We start from the raw sequence: 19,583 nt of genomic DNA, 5'->3' as shown, positions 1-19,583 counted from the left end.
CTGCAGGGAGAAGGATGCTGAAGTGCCAGGAGTGTCGAGTCCATAAAGACACACACCAGTATGGGCATCATAAAAATCACTAAAAAGCAAGTAACACAGAAGGCACTCAATTCTGGGAGTTAAGGCCTTTGTAAATTACCTTGGTGTGAATAAACCACAGGACCATCAAGGCTGTGAGACACCTGCAAGGTCATCCAGCCCCACCATCAGCACAGCAGCACCAGCATCAACCCTGAACCATGTCCCCAGGTGCCACATCCAGGTGCCTCTTGAGCACTTCCAGAGACAGGGATTCTACCACCTCCCCGAGCAACTTATTCCAATGCCTATAACCACTCTTTCAGTGATTTTTTTTTCCCCCTAATATCTGAATGTCCCTTGACATAATTTAAGGCCATTTCCTCTCATCCTTTCATTTGAGATATGGCAGGAGAGACCAACCCCCACCTAACTGCAATTTCCTCTCAAGTAGTTCTAAAGTTAAACTACCAGATCAAGAGATCTGGGGGGTCCTTTTGGTAATAAATATTAAAAAAAAACCCCATGATTAATGACTCTACATAAGCTCTTCTGGGAAATTAAGGTAGATTTCATCCAAAGGCAATATTGCAATATAGTGCAGATGTAATTATCTAGGTTTATTCATTACAGAGAAGTAACTACACAAAGGTCATTTGTAAACACTTCTGGAGTGAATTCAATGCAGAAGGGATGTCCAGCTTCTAGATACCATTGTCAGTACATTCTTCCCTAAAAATCTTCCTTGCAAGTCAAATGATTCTTATTAGTGCTACAAAGTCTTAAACTGGCATTAAACCTATAACACTTTGTCATATAAAATCAAGAGCAGCAGTTTTTATTTCACTCAGTGGGGCTGGAAGATATGATCCTTTACATAGTAATTATTATATTACATTTAATGTGATAAGTTCAGCCACACTATGACATTGTAGACAGATTAGGCTGCTATGAACTCAAATAGAAACTAAGAAAGAGAAATGTTCCAGTGTTTTATCTCATGATCACACAGAAGAAGGAAAAAAAAAAAAACAAACAACAATTCTTGTGCAAAGAACAACTTGAAAAAATACAGGAAATATCCATTTTTAGACCTAAGCTAGGTAGTCTAGCTGGCCCAAAGGTCTTTCAAAAACATGAAGTTAAATTCAAGATGGTATTATGTGCTTTCACATTACTTTATACAAGTAAATAGAACAGAAATTATAATATCTCCAGCTGTTAACTTCCACAAGAAATTAGAAATTATTGAGGGTCAAACTTCTTAATGCAGAAGCAGTGGAAGGTTCTCAAAACCAAATGTAAGTGAGTTGTATTTAAATGAGATAGTTGTATATATGTTTGACTCAGCCAAAACCTTCCTGACAACTACCCCTGAATACAAACTATTTCTTATAATGAAAAGGCATTTTCATTGAGGAAGAAAACAAATAAATTATTGAAACAAAAGGGGAGTGTTTCACTTTAGGAGTACAAACTGAAACACACACCTTTGACACCTGATAGTTCTTGTACTGCAGGATTTTTGAGGGACTTGGGGATGAGGAAAGAACAAAAGCCTAACTTTTTAAGTGTAATTTTTTACAAAAAGGGAAATTTTTTTTGCAAAAAAAGGGAATATTTCCTGTTGTCAACTTCTTTTAAAGAAAATCATCAGCCACAGCTCCCCCCTTTTTTTTATTTTCAGCAATTTCTTCAGAAAGAGAAAAAGGAAATCTGTTTTATATTAGCTGTTATTTCAGAAGTGACTTAGGAAAATTTAAAAATGACCTGCTGAGAACAAAGGCATTATATACAGAAACAGTTCTCACATTTCACAGTCAACCACATCAACAAATACTAATTTTACATAAAACAGAAACAATTTTCATCTGTTTCACTATGGCTACATATCTGTTTGTTTGCTGCATGGATTATTTTTCCCAACTACTTTAAAGAGCCAAAGTCTACTTTCACTCTGAGTGTCTTGCAATACTCCTTCTGGGTCAGTAAAACTAGTTTAACACTTTTCCTGGGAAAAATGAAAGGGCTTGGGCCTGGAAGAAGACACAAAAGACCAGGAGGCTTGTTGTTATAACCCTACATTTATTTCAAAGCATTACTGAGGACTACCTGATGTTTACTTGCTCTCTACACATTAATATCACAAACTCCTTCCAGGAACAGGGGGGAAGAACCCTGGCTAGAGATAAATTAACTCCAGTGAGATACTGACAACTGATCCCACAGCAATAGGAACTTCCCTCAGGTATATAAAAACCAACATACAGCCTGTTCTTCACAGAGAAGGACTTGGAACTCTTACAGGGGAAAAAATTATCTTCTTTTTAAGTCGGGGGTTGAAAATCTCTTTTTACTTGTATACTACATCCAGCACAGGTGGAAGGTACCACCTGTTCCAAGGGTAATTTGTGCTCTGTGTCCACGTTGTGGGTTCTGTACCAAGAGTGGCCCACAGTGCTGTTACACCTAAAGTGTGTGTGACATAGATTTTTTAATATTTATTACCATTATCTATGGACTCTTAATCAAAACATCTCCCTCGGGCCCTGAGTAGGAAGAATGAAAATGTATTTTCATCCTAAAATCACAGAATGGCTTGGGCTGGAAGGCATCTCAAAGATCACCCAGTTCCCACCCCCTTGCCATGGGCAGGGACAGCTCCCACTAAACAGCTGGCTGGTTGTTGCTTTTCTGTCAGGATTTGAAACAAAGATTCTCAGTCATCCAGAAAAGTTGCATTCATTGGTTCTGAGTTTCTGCACCTTTTCTGTGAAAAAGAAAAAATTATTTGTCCCAGTACCTTGAGACTGTTTTGTCTGGTCTCTGTACAGACACACAAAAGGAGAATTTTAAAAATGAGGCAAAATCCATTGTTTTAAAAACATTCCTCCATCAATCCATTCATGTAAAATGTGTTATGCAAGCTTCTAATTCACTTTTTTGTCAAGCCATCTCTTACATGCTGACTTTCTCGTTTTTAATTTTTCAGAGCAGAATCAGATTCCCTCCGGAAGCCCCGTGGATGTGCCATGTCTGGCTGTGCTTCCCCTCTCCTTCCTCCTCCTGGTCCCCCTGAGGCTTTGGCACTTGTAACAGGGGAAGGCAACCTTGTCTTTGGCAAGTTGTCCTCACCAGAGGATCTTTCTGGGCAGGAGAGGTCTGTGGGGTCAGTGTGACACCTGCTCCAGAGCACCAAGAGCTGAGAACAGACCAAGCATTAGGTGTTTACGTCCCACATTCTCATGTTCCACAAAACCAAGGGCAGCAAAACTCTGAGGTGGCAAGTCTGCTTTTGCATTTGATTCTTGGAGTCCAGTTTTAGTGCTGCCAGGATATACAATTTATTTTGGGTTGTGTGGGTTTGCTTTAATGACAACATAAAAGGCTCACAAAACTCCAGGATCAGATTATAGCTGATCCTAGTGAGATCTTTTGCCTCTCATTTGCTGTCCTTCAAGACAACTGAAAGGAGGAGTGGGGGTGACTACTCTCTGTGTCAGACAAAAACTAGAAGTAGGAAGACTCTCCCATTTTCTGAAATGTAAGGATGGAAAACTTGTGAAACTTGATTCTGTGGAACTTCAGCTTCTGTTTTCACTCCTAAGCATCATGGGCGATGAGTAAGAGCCCTTTTTTTCCACAAGAAATGTAGTATTTCTTCAGCAGAAGGGTGAAGCTGATTGAGAAAGAGGGTAGAAGTTCATAAAATATCCACATAAAGGAAGGAAGTGATGCATTACTACAAAATCCACAGCTAAATAAGCCAAAAAATTCAGAAGGCTGAATTCAGTATTATCTTTTTCTGTCATGAAATATGGCAAAGCTAGATTCTTAACCTGGAACTGTGCAATGAGAAATACTGTGACAATGTTACTTCTTTAAAAACAGTACCTTTGGAGGGGGAAAAAATACTTTAAAACTCATCAGAATTATTGTAACTGATACCTATGCAAACGAAATGGGTTTATTTCTAGAAATGTTCAATTCAGGTAGCAGAGGTGTCCTGTGCAAAACTTAGGTCCAAAGGATCCTGCATACAAACAATGTCGAGGAAGTGCAGAAGTTTTTTTCAGGCCAGAACTGCTACTACCCTGTTCCACAAGCAAAAAGCATCCAGAGGACAGAAATGGTGCCCAGCAGTGACTGAACTCGCTGAGCCCCCGGGCAGGGGGAATGACTCACGAGGATGCACACAAAGTCACTTTGGTTTGGAACAGTTGCACCTTTTTTTTTTTTTTTTTCCAATGAAGAGACAAGATTGTTTTTGCAAGGAAGGGACAGAATAAATCAGAGCTTAAAATGCACATAGAGGAGACAGTTACCTTTGAATTTCTTAACTAAAGGCCCTTTCCTCATGGTGGGGAAGAGAAACAAAATCCCACACACGGCCTGTGCTGGTGCTGCAGTGAAGCTCAGCTGATGTTTGGCTGCCCTGAGTACAGAGCAGCTCAGTGGAACAGCTGGGGTCCAACTGCACAGAGAAATTTGCCTATAAGAATTATACATACTGTGACTGTCTTTTTTGTTCCACCCTCCAAATGTTTGCCTCAGAGTTTGTCTGTTTTTCAAGTCACAATTTGATTACAAATAAAAACCTGAAATAAAACCAAAAACCATGATGAGAGCAATCACTTGGTCTATGAGTTCTTTATTTGTATTTCAGCTGTTCCCTACAGTTTGAGAGGCTCCTCTGCAATTAGAAGGTTTAAAAAGTAACATCTGTGTAGTTTTGTTGGCCCTAAAAGTCTGGACTGCCTGCCCTCATCTCAAGGACTCCACACTTCTAAAAATCTGTTAGCCACTTAAGCAGCCCAGCATTTCTCAGGAATTGTAGAATCCCAGAACAGTTGAGGCTGGAAAAGATCATTGAGTCCAACAATTATCTCAGCACTGCCAAGTCCACCATTAAACCATGTCCCTCAGAGCCACATCTACACATCCTTTAAATCCCCCCGGGGTGGCAGTTCTGTTAAACAATCTCAACATTTCGGTGCCAGCTGTGTGTGAGGACACAGGCCTGGCACGAGTCCAGACATGGCTCTGATGGATGGATCAGCAGTCAGAGAGAGGCTAGAGACAAATTCCCTTGCCAGCAGTGCCCCTGTCCAGAGGGCTGCCAGGAAAGGAAGAGTCTGTCAGGAGCAAGGACTTCAAACCATATCTAATTTATAAGCAAAAGTCCATATTTTGAGTCACACTTGAAACAAACCAGGAGCCAGTGCATTTTAGGAGCAAACTTTGCTCTTTGCAAAGGGTGTCTGCAAAGGGTGTCACAAGACAAAGGGATGTCGAAACAGCACATCCTGAAATAATTTGCTCTAGCTGTGCTAATTGCATTCCCACATAGTGCTGTATGTAGCAACAATCCAGACTGGAATTATAAAATTCCTTAATCATAGCACTGATGGCCACATCAAAAAAGACAAGTTCACATTTTTTAGCCAATGCAGATGGATTTATTTTTAGAGGTGCAAGTGTAACTTGACTGCCTTCTTCCTTTAACAATATCCTTCCTTCCTTTCCCTTCCCTTCTCCTTTCCCTTTAGCCCTTTCCTTAAACCTTTTCTCTTAGCCTTTCTTTTCTAAACTATGGTCAGATTTTGGGTTTATATGTCATTCCAGGTGCCTTCCAGTTACACTGTACATAAAACATCTAAAACCTCTCCCCCAATTCCTCCCTTTCCCCTCCCCACATCAGTCACACAGCTCTGCCTTTCACCCCTTCTAGATCAACAGGCACTGTGTGAATGCTGATTTAGCCTACACTAAGAACAGCATTTTTCTCCACTTTTACATGGAATTATAAAGGTGTTTCCATACTTCTTGAGTATTGAAAGACATTTGACAAGAGTCACAAAAGAAAGTTGAAACAGCAAAAAACAAACAAACAAAAAACCCCAACCAAAACAAAAATATTCCCATTCCTAATTTATAATTACTTTTTCTCTTCTTTTTTTCTAAATTCTTTTTCTGTCTCACCCTTTGAGGAGAAAGGACTATCAGAAATGTATCACTACACATGATACACTCGGGATATGGCATAAGAGCAGAGGCCAAGCAGTTCCTATTTCCTTAATAGCAAGAATTTTAAGAATGAGGATCCGGAGCAAACAAATGAAGATGAGGGAGAGAGGAGAAGGAGGTTTATGGCATTTTCCAAATTATTACACTTACTGATGGCAATCTTTTTTGCCTGCCAAAAATTGCTGCAGTGGGCTTCTTGGCCAGAGATGGGAAAGAGAGACCAAGCCAGGGCACGAGTGGTGCAAGGGCAGCAGCAAGAACTGAGCTGCAAGGACCCAGAGGATCAGGTACTAATAGGTCACCGAAGATGTAATGTAAATTGGCTTGTAATGTAAACTCTTATGTAAATAGGTTATGTGAATTGAAAAAGCCAATATGCAAATAATCTTAAAATTGCACTTAAGGAATCCAGAGTGGTAGGACAGGGTCCTTCTTGTGCTCCCAGCCCAGATGCACCTTTATTGCTGGAATAAAGAGAGGACTTCTGCTGTCTTTTTTTCACAGTACCCTCCAACAAAGTAGAAGAAAACTAAAACACAAGGAAATCCATTTCAGTAACACCTGCATGGCGAAAGCAACCTTGCAATTTCAGCCCCAACCCAGAGTCCTTGACAGGAATCCCTTTCCAGCACAGAAGGGAGGCAAACTTCCCAATTGCTTTAAGCACAGAAGACACTAATGCAGAAATCTCATTTTCCCAGTGACCAGTCATACAAAGCCCTTTGGATGCAGGCAGCTCAAAGCATTTTTATAAATTCAGGGAGCTCCCAACACCATCCCTGCACAGTGCTGAAAAAGAGTCATTCCTGGTTTAGGGGGAGAAAGCTGAAGCAGTGAAATTTTTTCCAGCTGACATTGTTGACAGATCAAAAACCTGAGTCAAGATTCCTCACTTTGTTTTGGGTTTGTTTTGTGCCAACAGCAGGAGAAACCTCCTAGCTACTGCTTTACACAGTATTGGCCATTTATTCTATCAGCATCACAATTTCTTAGTCAAAAACTGAAAACTATTAGAAGTCAAATCATGTAAATTCATTCTCAGCATCTATTTTGAAAATAAAACTCTTGTAATAACTGCACAAGAACATAGATGAACCCAGTGTATTGCATATGGAACTAAAAGGTTTTAGTAATAAGCCCAGTATAAACATATGAGCTAGATTATATACTATTTAATTTCTACCAATTTTATCCAAAAACATTGTAGAACTCAATTTTTTATGGCCGCTGTGAAAAGTTACTGAAAAAAAATTGGTGTTAATAGATTTTCACTTGAAAATCAAGCCCATTAAAACTGATTTATAAAGCCATGATATGAATAAGACTCTGATGCTTTCATGTTTTTTAAAATGCTTCACGTGGCATAAACTTTTCATACTTGAGTCCACATACTGAGCTGTTGTTGGGAAAATAACACTTATTTCCTTGCTGTATCATCCCTCTGTTTTTAAAGTTAATTATTGCTGTGTGCTGCTCTGTGCTGTGTGAGCACCTCCACTGACAAGTGTGAGCTGTGTGACTACAGGAGGGCCTGGGTGACCTCTGAATGTTGTTTACAACTCTCCTTTTTTATGACTCAGATTTGCAGCAGCACTTGGGATGTTTAAATGTCCCTGTTTATTATATTTTCCCAGAGCTGTACTTCATGCCATTCCAGTGGTTATCTACAACCACCATTCCAATTTCCTGCAAGTGAAGGTTTGAGTGACCAGCTGACCTTGACCTGTCCTTCCTTGGCTGGGTGATGACACAGGAGGTGTCTGTCTTGAAAGTTCCCTCACTGTGCAGAATGTGAGGAGCAGACAGTTCTTGTGTCTTCCAGAGTTTCACTGGGAACAAGAGGGATTGTTTTGAAAACTAAGGAGCACAAAAACAATTCACACATTTAAGGAGTAATCTCCACTTCTCTCACTTGCAGTACCTTGGTGGCCCACACCTACATATTCCATATGGCAGGAGCATATGGCTGATAATATGTTGCATTAAAGAAATTTTTAAGAGTTCTTTGGACATTATTATTGCCAAAGAATGGCTGTAAAAGCTAAGTAATTTTCTTTTCCAATATTTGGCAGTGACACTGGTAAGAGACAACCAGGAGTTAGTTTGATCATGTTTTTCTAAGTTTACAGCAAGGCCAGATTAACTGGTTAATGCCTTCCTCTGTCAGCTCCCTTTAGCTTCATGTGATGTGGGAGAAATGTCCCATAGAGAACATCAGCAAGAAATTAATGTGGACACATTTGATACAGAATCATAAAATCTTATAATGTTTTGGGATGGAAAGTGCCTTAAAGATCTTCCAGTTCCAATCCCCTGCCATGGGCAGGGACACCTCCCACTAGACCGAAATTTTCACCATTAATTCAGCTAAACCTGAGGGCAGTCCTTCCATAGCCTGACACTCAGAAGTTGAACAGAGTACTGAAAAGTACTGAAAACAAGCAAAGAAGATGCTTATTTTTAAATATGCAGCAGGAAATTGCGTGGCTATCGGTGCTGCAATCCTCACTGCAACTTCTGTTTCACCTTTTGGGATACTCCCAGTTTAGCCCTTTCTCTTCCCCTCTCTCTCCCTTTCTGCAGATGTTGGCCACCACTGGAATCACCCTGGAGAAAATAACCAAATATCAGCTCCTTAATTCTCCTGAGGGCTAAGGCTCACCCATTCAATAAGGAAGCTTCCTCTCAGGCATTTGAAGCCACAGGAAGAAGAAAACCAAGTCAAACAAAAGACTCAAGCCCTGGAAAAAAGGCAACTCTTAAATATTTGCAGGTGGAGGATAATCTAAGTTCCCACTCTGATAAGTAAGTGCATATTCACACATATAAAGTACTGCTAGCTTGCAAAGCCACAGACACTTCAAGAAACAGTGTGTTTCCTTCCAGGGATATTTCTAGGCCTGATAGAAGTCCTTCCTGACAAACCTTCATTTTCAGTCACAGTGGCCATTATACCACTAGTGTTTAAATAAAACCCGAACAAGGAAACAAAAGAAAACAAAAAAAATCCCTATTAAAAAACCCCAAACCTCACTGTGTACCTTTATGACTTCGTCCTACACTTTTTTTCCGAGATATTTGTATCACAGGAAGGGGCTAGAGCTTAATTGATGTGTATTTGCTACTATATTTTCAGGGGCATATATAACTGTGCTGAAGAAATTAATCTTAACAACACAGCAGTACAAATGAATTCATTGCAATGGAATTGGATGTCCTATCTATTATTGTGAAGCTAGGAGGAAGAAATATTTGTTTTCTTCTCCATATGGATCCAAAATGTCCAAAAAAACTGCCCTACAGAACTGTCCCACGTTCCAGCTGTTACACAGCTGGAATATCGTCCCTGGGTAAGTGAAACCCTGCACAGAACGTTGTTCACCAAGTGCCCTCTGCTGGCTTTTTATTCCCCAATAAAAAGTGTCTCTTGCAGCCACAAACCAAAGGCTAAAAAACAAAACAGGCTTCTCAAACCCCGACTCTCATTTCTGCTTTTAGAAGAGAAAAGCACTGCTGCCAAACTTGTGAAAATTGCAACAACCAGCAGAGAAACCTTTCACAAAACGGGGTTTGTGTGTAACCGTCAATGAGGCAAAAGGGGACAGACAGAATCACAGCTGAGAGGCAGCAACTCCTCCCACCCCTGCAAGTTAATCCTGCAAGCACTAGAAAAGCAACCCAAGCAGGAACACAATTATTACAACTCCCTTTCAGTAGCACAAAGCTCTTAAATGCTTCCCAAAGATAAGAAATGTCAGGAATCCATAAGCCAGGTATCGCATGACTCCTGGTGGAGGCTTCAAGAAGCCTCTTTCACTTCTTATTTCTGACAGCATTTAGCAAAACATATTAATCATAAACTCCTGTCCACTTGGCTGAGAGTAGCCAACCCCTCACCAGCTCCAATCTGCCCTACTGAAGGAAAGGAAAATCCCAGCTTTGTAGACAAATCTATCATAACAATCTTTAAATGCACAAGGAATTTCCCTCCAAATTTACACAGGCTGAAAGCCAAGATGACAATCCTACATCTTCCACCAAAGTTATACAACTTTCTTCTGATAACAAAAAACGAAAACCAAAACAAGAAACACTTCACAACCGAAAAAACCCACACTACCAAATCCTTGAAAAATGTGTGTATCAGAGGTTTCTGGTCAGCACATTACTGGGAAATTAGAGAGAATTTAAAAAATGAAAGGCAATTCTGGTGTCTGATTCTTTCTCCCTTAAAAAACCTCATTCTCTCTAAATTAAGAGAAATTAAAAAAGAAGGATAAAAAGAGTTGGGAACTGTAAAGAGGCACCATCTGGATGATCCAACCATCAACTTCCCACAGCTGCTCACTGATAGTAACAGCAATTTCTTCAAAAGATAATCTTTTTTCTCAGGGCACCTGAATCTGAAGATTCAGCATCTAAGGAAGCTTTGTACCACCTTCACTAACAGCTTCACTTACTAGGAACTGTGGATATGAGAAACCTTAAATTCCAGCCCTCAGCCCTGCTGTGGAGAGGGAGTTCATGGGAAGGTTTAACCCAGAGCTGAGCTCTTGCAGAGGAAGGTGCTGTTAGCACAGGCACAACAGCTCTTCTTCCACCCTGGGAATTCCAATACCATTTCTGTTGCGTGATACTCTGTTACCAAATTTCTTTTAAACCTCCTGCAGATGTGAGAAACACATACACTTTAAAATGTTGTTACATTTTATATGAACAATGACCTCCTATCCTCTGCTAAGCCTCTGTGTATAAAATGGATCCTAAAAATACCCACTTTGTACAAGCAAAGTTCACGAAGGGGTGTTTTTGCACTGAATTATATAGTGGCAGTGTTTTAAATTCTGTTTCTTACCAACTTGATACTGAAAATTTCATGAAGAATTTGGTGCATAAGCAAAAAATGTTTCAGAGAAATGTCCAAAATGCACTTTATGAACTATGCCTACTTCTACAATGACTTGGTGTCTGTGTAGGATTCCTTTGTAACCTCACTGGAGTTGATCTGCTCAGGCAATCTCTGAAATCCCCCAAGAAAACAGTGCCAGCACTGAAGTACAAATCCAAATCTTCTAATTCCAGATGTGATTTTTTTTTTCTTTTAGTGACAAAAAGTTAATCATTAAGAGGCCCCAGAAGCAAAAATGCTTATTTCCTGAACCCTGACTGAGGAAGCTGAGCATGCCCAACACTCACACTCAAGCTTCTTTTTACTTGCCCAGATAAAAAAATGTCACCCCACATGCTTGGCAAGTGTTCAGCCACAAATGGCATTTGCCATACACCAACTCAATTTTTAAGACTTGTAGATTCATTTATGAAACATACAATTCTCCCTTGAAAATATGGGTTCACCACAGCGAGTCTGTCATGGAAGAGAAGCTTTAATCCAAGGTAACAGGTGTCATTGTGCTTGTTTGTTCGATTGAATTTGAGAAATGTTGTGTCCTGCTCAACAGAAAGGTGACAAAAAACTTGGAAGAGGTGGAGAAAATTCTGCTGGATTCTATATGGAAAAAATAAACAAAATTGGTGAAGTGAAAAGCAGAAAAACTGTTAAAATGTACCAACCAGTGTAAAGCAGCTCCCAAACAAAAGTGAAAGGCGAAGGATAAGATAAAGGCAGAAATTAATTTATTTATACATCATTATTCCAGACATTCAATAATACTTCTTTGGAGAAAGCTTTATTGCCCTAAAGCAGGGGAAGTTAGAATAATTTGAGATTGTTTTTTCCATTCACTACTTGTCATACAACTGCTTTAACAGGGGTGCTGTCCTTAAGAGTTGTGCGTCATGTCAGCGGATATTATTCTCTTCTTCATTTCAAGACCTTTTAAAACTATAATGGGCCAATGGATGAGTTTTTCAAAGTGCTGCTGTTGTGGCAGTTGTGTCCTGCTGCTGATTGGTGTTCAGAATGACTTGGTGAAAGTGGGATTCTTTAAAATTTAAACAAAATCTTTTCATTAATACCAGGTTAAATTAGGATGTGGAAGATGTCTTTTCCCTCAACAGATGACCCTGGCTGTTAGCTCCCAGACACAGGCCTGAGCTTAGACACCTTGAACCATGCATTCACTCCTCTACTCTCATTCTTCATCCACTTAATATGCCAAATCCCTACAACACATCTGCCCTCAGCTTCTGAAAGGGCCTTGAGTCTCTTTTTCCCCCTTAGAACTGGTTTGACATTGGTTTGTTGGGAAGACTTTGTTTCAGAATACATCCAGTCAGCTCTCTCCAGATGGAAAAGCTCCAAGAAAATCCTCTGTGTCTCAGGCCAGGCTCCTTGTCCTCTGCAATGCCCCTCTCTCAAAAAGGCATGGAAAATCCTGCAGCTGGGAATCATATCAGCATCCACTAGAGTGTGAGCAGGACAAGCAGGTGCAAAGGTCTCCATTGGTCCATGATATGTTTGATACTACAACCTAAATTTAAACATTTCTGATTTTATTTGCCAGTTAATTTTAGCACATTCTTTACCATTGCCCCAATGCCATCAAAGATATGGTGTAATGCTGTTTCACACATAAATGCTGGCGTGGTCACCACCTTATTTTTTGTATCCACATGAGCTTCGTAAAAATAAGTTAAGGAAAACACAGCACTTGCAGATGCTGCCTGCAAAATGAGAAAACCTCACAGCTCCACTATCCTATAAAAACTTCCTCCAAATATTTTATACCATCCAACTGTAAAGAATGTGCAACCTATAATCCAAGCTATGACAAGGTATTTTTGCTAGAAATACAAATGCTGCATGAGAAACTTGTGGAAACACCCAGAAACACAAAAAAACCTACAAAATTCACTGATGGTAGTAAAATGTCTCTGAGCACAGTCTGCAGCATTAAACTTCAGGAAAAGAATAAAAATCTCAAAGAGAACTGACCAGCTGTAACCCATGTCAGTTTTATGTGTAAATTCATTCAGCACTTGGTGTATTACCAGGTGCCCAAGGGAGCTGCCTGAGAACAACTTCTAACTCCCAGTGTGTAGTTACACAGCAGTAGTTACACAGCTGTGTACAGAAGAGTTTCTAATCCTGCACTGCACCACTGCTATCTGCTACCCACTGCACGTTCCCATGAAAATCTATGTGGAAAACACAGATTTTACATGTGTTCATTCCTTTAATGACACATTTCTAAACTCTCTCCCAACATGGAAATTACCAGGAAAGGATATGGTTACTTCTTTCACACAGTGTTTTGCTCCCAGCTCTTTGATGGCTCCTGCAGTCCCAGCATAAGGCCACTTGCCCCCTTCCTCTTCTTCGTGGCCCACAGTTACCTCAGCACCAGAGAGCACCTTTGCTGCCAGCACTGGGGAAATGCAGCACAGGCTGCAACAGAAGGAATTGTAAGAGCAATTCTACAACACCACTATTCCAGAACTTGCTCACAACTGACAAAATTCAAATGGACACAGCCTTGAAAATCTGAGCTACATCACAAGGCAACTTCCTCTCAGCATTTCCTCAGCTTCTCCTCTGACAAACACCACCACACACAAATCTTGAAAAACACATTTTAAAAATAGGCTGCAAAACAAAACAGAAGATATTTCTCCAGTTCCAACAACAACTGAACATGTCAACAAGACATAGGTTGTCTCCATGCTCACACTTTCAAACAAATGCCACCCAACTCACATACGTACCCAATAGGTTTCCCTGCTTTGTGGAAGTCTTTCAGGACTCGCTCAACTTCTCTGTTCACCTTGCAATCCTTCCCATCAACAGCAAAGGTAGATCTGTCACAACAAGAAACTTACACAAAGCTCAGCTTAAACCTACAAACAGAGATATTTATCTGTCTGCTATGAAACTGGCTCTGAAGGGTCATACCAAACTTTACAGCGACTAAAAAAAATGGTTACAAACACTCCGTAGATGACTATCAATGCTTCAACCAAAATGTCTCTTTTCTAAGGCTATGGTCTGCCAGAAAGTCCCTTACTTAATAAAAACAACTTAAAATGAGAATCATCTAATCAGCTTTCTAGGATTACTGAGAAGTTGAACAGCAATCTTTTCAAAGAAGAAAAATATGTAAGAAGAAAAGGGAAGTAACATTAATTCTTCCCCAAGCCAAGAAAAAAGCATCTCAATAGCAAGATAATCAGTATTCCACATGGCTAACACTTTTTGTTTCCTTTTTTTTCCTGAGTCAGCAGTTGTTTTGTAATTATAAAGCAACAGGGTATTTTTTGGTAGGCAGAGAGGAAGAAACAGAATAATAACACTACAAGCACCTGAAACTATTTAAGCTTTACCTCCACTTCCCTCAGACCCAAAAAGAAACACCACTAGGGGGAGGAAAAAGGACTTAATCATTATGTAAACTCTTGAACTCTCATCAACATTGTTCAGAGAATTTAAAACAAGACAATGACAAGACTTTGAAAGGAGTTATCCTTATTAATTAGGAGCTACATATGTAGTAAATAAGGCCATTTATGGATTTTATTGTGTGAATCTTAGTTCATAGAATGACAGAATGGTTTGTGCTGGAAGGGACCTTAAAGATCATCTCATTCCAACCCCTCTGCCATAAGCAGGGACAACTCCCTCTAGGCCAGGTTGCTCCATCCAACCTGGCTTTGAACATTGCCAGGCATGAGGCATCCACAGCTTCTCTGGACAACCTGTTCCAGTGCCTCACCATCCTTACAGCAAGCAGCTGCTGCTAAGTATCTCATCCAAACCTATTCTCTTTCAGTCTGAAGCCATTCCCCCTTGTACCGTCACACCAGTCCCTTGTGAAAAGTCTCTTTCCATCTTTTCTGCACGTTTCCTTCAGGTACTGAAAGGCTGCAATTAGATCACCCCAAAGCCTTCTCTTTGTCAGGATGATTATGCATAATTAATTATGAATGTTTAGTTGAGGAATCTGATGCTTAGTTGGCACTCACAAGTTTTTGGCAGCTCCGAATCCACCGGGGAATATCACAGCATCGTGGTCTGCTGTAGTGAGCTTAGCCAGGCTTGCGATTTTACCACGAGCAATTCTGGCAGATTCCACTAAAACATTCCTTGAAGAACCAGAAATAAAGCAATGTGATTAATTAAGCATTTGCACACAGAACAGAGGAAATAAAGTTTTGCAGAGGAAGAGGAGGGTGAGGAGGGGAGGAAGCAAGAGCACTGGTATTTAGTAACTGAAGCTATTGATGGTTCTGAAATGCTACTGCTGGGAAACACGGGCTCTGACAGACTGTATATAATCAAGTCCAGAACACTCATGTAATATCTTCTCTCCAAGAAAACCACCACAGCTGGCATAAAGCTACTAAAGGCAAGGCATTCAGCCAAGTGCTACAAGAGCCATTACAGGCTGAAGAATGCCTAACACATGACAGACTTACCTGGACTCAGCTTCAGCTGGCTGCCCTTTACTGTGATCAATGACATGCATCTGAGGGACATCTGGAGCGTACATCTGAACCTCAGCTCCCCCACGGCTCAGGTGAACCAGTACACTACAAACATGGAGATACAACATGCAGAAAACTTTAAGGGAGAGGCTTTATCTGACCCCTAAACCTGCTACAAATATTCCACCAACTGACTTTGAAAGATGAGGAAAAACATACATCCTACCAAAGCAGGCAACCGGGAACAACAAAAGCTTCCTTTCTTCAAATTCCCAGGTGTTATGGAAGAACCGCACAATTAACATAGCCATTAACATTTAATCTAGGTCTAGGTGACACATCTCTTACTAATCCACAGTCAGAGTTAATTCCAATTAAGCATTAACAATTCTGCTGTTAGATTTAGCCCCAGGAAAGGAAACTCAAGTGGTTCTGAAATTAAGTCTGTATTTGACTCTCTTGAGATTGAATCTGGAACTCTGAATTCCTGTTTCTGAAGAGAAAACAATGAGTCTGAATCTCTCAGACTTACTGTTCTGGCATCACATGCATGGTGCTGCATCTTTGGACAATCTCTGAGTTCTACAAGAATGCAGCCTGAGCTCACAGTTAGGCTGTGAGGAAAGTGTGAGAAAGCTTCATCGTTATCTCTCAGGGTAATTCTGACAGCCAGAGACAGCAAAATTAAATTAAACAAACTGCTGCAATGCAATGGAGACTTTTGTGGAGCCCACAGCCCCAAAAAGCAACTTACGCTGATGCCTCGTGGATTTCTGTGCCATCATAGACACCACAGCCAGACAGGACCTGCAGTGAGAAAATAACAAGAGTATTGCAGGTGACACAAAACTCCTCACAGGATCTTAAACAAGGTAAGATTTAAAAAAATAGTTAACAAACAACAATTTAAAAGCAAGCTCTTACTATGCCAGTGAACACCATGCTTTTAGCACTGGTGTCACCACTTGACACACTGCAAAACTGGCATTTCCTATTTATAGCAACCCATCACAGGGCTCAGAAATAACCACTATTTATTTCCTGGCTGATACATTTATACCACAGTTAATAAACTGACATGTTGCCCTTAGGAATGTTTTTGTTGTGCACACAGTGGGTTGTTCTGAGTGTCATTCATCTTTCTTATGTAGTGTCCACATCCATGTGAAACACATCCTCATCCAGGTGCACATCAATCAGAAGAGGGACAGAAATGCACTCTGAGGTGGCACCTAAAATAAACTATTTTACCTGCTGCTGTATTTTGTATTTTACCTGAGCATCTGCATCAGAGATCAACAGCTAAATCACTTTTAATGCAGTAATACAATTATGCCATATTAGCTATACTTTTAACAATGTTGAAATTATACTTTAAATTTGTTTATACACACCAGAGAATAAAAAGCACAAAGTAGTCAGCGACCCTTGTGTGGGTGGAGAATCTGACAATGTAGAAGGAGAAAAAACTTTTTTTTTAAAAGCCATTGTGAGAATGAAACAAAACCAAAAAAATCCAAAGGTTTATCTAGTTCCTGAAAGTATATAGATGAACTCTTTCTGGGCTTTTTGTTTGGCTCTTTGTTCCGAAAGAAAAAAATCCAGTTAAGAAGTCAATTTCCTTTTCTCTTTTTATTTTTTTTTACTTTAATCTCTTCCTTCCTGGTCTTCCCTCAGTTTTTCTGAAGCTTGAGAGTTTTTAAACACTGACACATGAACAGAAACTCACAATTGAAAAAGTCTTATGTAGTAATGTTAGACTTGAAGGGACTTTCAATACCCAGGTGTCTGCTATAATGGGCAGCACTTCACCAAATATCACCATCACTTCACCAAATGAGCAAGATACGTGAATGTTCTTCTGTCCATGTTAATCCTGTCCTGATATTTAAGAGCTGCCTTTTACTTCGTGACTTTTTGTTTTATCCTTCATTTAATTTAGACTGAATAAACAGACAAGCAACTGTGCTACACTTATGTTCTGTGAGCAACAATTTTAAATTTTTTTTGAAACTCAGTGAAACCAAAATACTGTACTATTATTATTGTAAACTCTTCTGTATATGAACTCTTTTGTTATTTCAGTACCAGCTTGATAAGGTCATTTACCACAGTCAAAAATTCACATCATTAATGTCAAAAATCACATTTCTTTTCCCAGCTCTATTTAAAAAGCTGTGACTTGCTAAAATGACAGCGTTCTGTTGGGTTACTTTTTAGCCATTTGGACCAGCATTCTGCCCCTTCCCAAACCAACTCTGCTCCAAACAGATTTCTTCATGCAGGTAAAGCCTTCTCATTTCTTTATGTTTAATGCTGTCTAGACTATGCAAAGCTCGAGCTTCAAAGACTGTCCACAGAGTTCCAAAGCTGCGTATCCATTTGGGACACCATCTAAAGCTTGTATTTTCCTCTGGCAATCTGTAGCCACCTCCTTGCTTTCTTCTGTGTTTGTAACGTTTCACCCCCTTCCTGCCAAAATGCACAACCCAGTTCCAATATATTCACTGCCAGTACCTCACCCAGTAACACTATAAACTATTTCAAGTTAAATCCTCCTGAGTTCCTCAATACAAAGCAGACATGGAGCTCCTGGAGAGGGTTCAGTGGAGGGCAGGAGGATGAGTGAGGGACTGAGGAATCTGTCTTGCAAGGAAAGGCTAAGGAGCTCTTCAGCATCAAGAAGAGATGACTGAAACTTCATTAATGTGTACAAATATCTAAATGGGGGGTGTCAGAGGATGGACCACTCTCTGCTTGGAGGTGCCCAGCAATGGGACAAGAGGAATGGGCATAAACTAATGCAAAGCTAGTTCCACCTGAACACGAGGAGGAATTTCTTTCACGTGCAGTGACTGAGCACTGGGACAGATCGTCCGATGACGGTAAGGAGTGTCCCTCACGGAAGATATTCCAGAACCGTCTAGATACAACCCTGTGCCGTGTGCTCTGGGCTGGCCCTGCTGGAGAAGGGCCAGCAACTACACAGACGCCAGTTTTTACATGTCTCCCACTCCTGGTCTGGCTTCCTCCAAGTTTCTGAACTGCAAGCAGCCTTTTCTTCTCAAATTCAGCGTCTCTCCACGGTTTCCAGCTGTCGCAGCCACCAGGCGAGGCTTTCCCAGGCCGCCGCCCCACCGAGCCCTCCCCTGCGGAGCGACCCCGGCTGCAGGGCCAAGGGTGGCCGTGGAGAGCCAGAGAGCGGAAAAACAAACAAACGAACGCGTCTCCTCAGCGCTGCCCCGGCCCCCCCGCTCCTCCATTACTCACCACGGCGACGCGGGCGGCGCGGCAGCGCCGAGCGGAGGAGTGGAAGGAAGAGAGGCCGCCGGGCCCTGCTCGCCGCAGCGCGGTGCACAGGGCCGGGCCTCGGGAGGTCAGCATGGCTGAGGGCGGGGGCAGCGGCGGCGGAGGAGCCGGGAAGGGGAGCGGAGGAGCCGGGAAGGGGAGCGGGCGAGGCCCACGGGAACCGGGATGGCCGCGTCCGGAGGCCGCTGCGCCCTTGGCGGCGCCGGCGGCGGCGCCCCCTGGAGGCGGGGAGGGGCCACCTCAGGGCCGGGACCCGCGGCCCTTGTTCCCTTCCCGACCCTCGTTAATCGGGAATGGCAGCGGTGGGAAGGGGACTGAGGGTAAAAAGATAACGGTGCAGAAATTATAGGGGAAAAATGAGCAAGTTGGCAGACGGTACAAAACTGGGAGGAGTTTTTGGGTCCTTGGAGGGCACGCAGGACCTGCAGAGAGACCTTGATGAATCAGACAGATGGGCAATCACCATCTGTTTGAAGTTGAACAAAAGTGCTGGATTCTGCTCCTGGGATGGGACAACCCTGGATGTACAGAGACTGGGGAATGAAAGGCTGAAAAGAAAGGTATTAAACTACCAGAGAGTGTCCAGAGGAGGGCAATGAAGATGGTGAAGGCCTTGAGGAGAAGCCGTGTGAAGAGCACTTCGTCTGTTCAGCCTGGAGGAGACTGAGGGGAGACCTCATTGCAATTACCTTTAATATTTATACCTCTCCTCTATTCCAACAGTCAAAAGTGACCAGAAAACAAATCCAGAAGAGCAGAATATGCTGGGAAAATAAATTCTGAATAATTGGTAATATTTGCAGTATCTACATTAACAAAGCCTTTCAGTGTGTGACTTGAAAGTATTA

General features: G+C 41.4%; 2 protein-coding genes across 3 annotated transcripts in view; one reads left to right on the top strand and one right to left on the bottom strand.

Annotated features, from left to right (window-relative positions):
* The window catches only part of LOC128822725 (V-set domain containing T-cell activation inhibitor 1-like), a 38,680-nt gene extending 29,583 nt beyond the window's left edge, over window positions 1–9,097 (top strand). The window contains exon 7 of one of the 2 annotated variants that reach the window (XM_054004543.1): window positions 8,629–9,097. In XM_054004543.1, the coding sequence (XP_053860518.1) occupies window positions 8,629–8,684 (56 nt within the window). In that variant the 3' untranslated portion in view covers window positions 8,685–9,097. Of the gene's footprint in view, window positions 1–3,010; window positions 4,641–8,628 lie in introns of those variants that run through there. The other variant, XM_054004542.1, reaches the window with a different exon arrangement.
* A 2,560-nt stretch (window positions 9,098–11,657) lies between these two features.
* GATD3 (glutamine amidotransferase class 1 domain containing 3) lies at window positions 11,658–18,971 on the bottom strand. Its single transcript, XM_054004550.1, has 6 exons — window positions 18,697–18,971; window positions 16,181–16,233; window positions 15,418–15,531; window positions 14,965–15,084; window positions 13,711–13,803; window positions 11,658–13,393 (listed from the first exon to the last, which is right to left on the bottom strand). The coding sequence occupies exons 1-6, from the start codon at window positions 18,808–18,810 to the stop codon at window positions 13,174–13,176; spliced, it is 714 nt and encodes a 237-aa protein (XP_053860525.1). The 5' UTR covers window positions 18,811–18,971; the 3' UTR covers window positions 11,658–13,173.
* Between the last annotated feature and the right edge of the window lie 612 nt (window positions 18,972–19,583).

The sequence above is a fragment of the Vidua macroura genome, chromosome 2 (assembly GCF_024509145.1).
Source record: "Vidua macroura isolate BioBank_ID:100142 chromosome 2, ASM2450914v1, whole genome shotgun sequence".
NCBI lineage: Eukaryota > Metazoa > Chordata > Aves > Passeriformes > Viduidae > Vidua > Vidua macroura.
The sequence above is the reverse complement of the archived record's forward strand: the minus strand, read 5'-3'. Positions and strand labels throughout refer to the sequence as shown.

Excerpts from the sequence above, each read along its gene's own strand:
- GATD3 (XM_054004550.1), bottom strand. The coding sequence starts at position 18,810 with ATGCTGACCTCCCGAGGCCCGGCCCTGTGCACCGCGCTGCGGCGAGCA. Across the intron at positions 16,234-18,696 it reads GCGCCGCCCGCGTCGCCGTG|GTCCTGTCTGGCTGTGGTGT; the intron begins GTGAGTAATGGA and ends TTCTCACTGCAG. Across the intron at positions 15,532-16,180 it reads GAAATCCACGAGGCATCAGC|TGTACTGGTTCACCTGAGCC; the intron begins GTAAGTTGCTTT and ends CCATGTTTGTAG.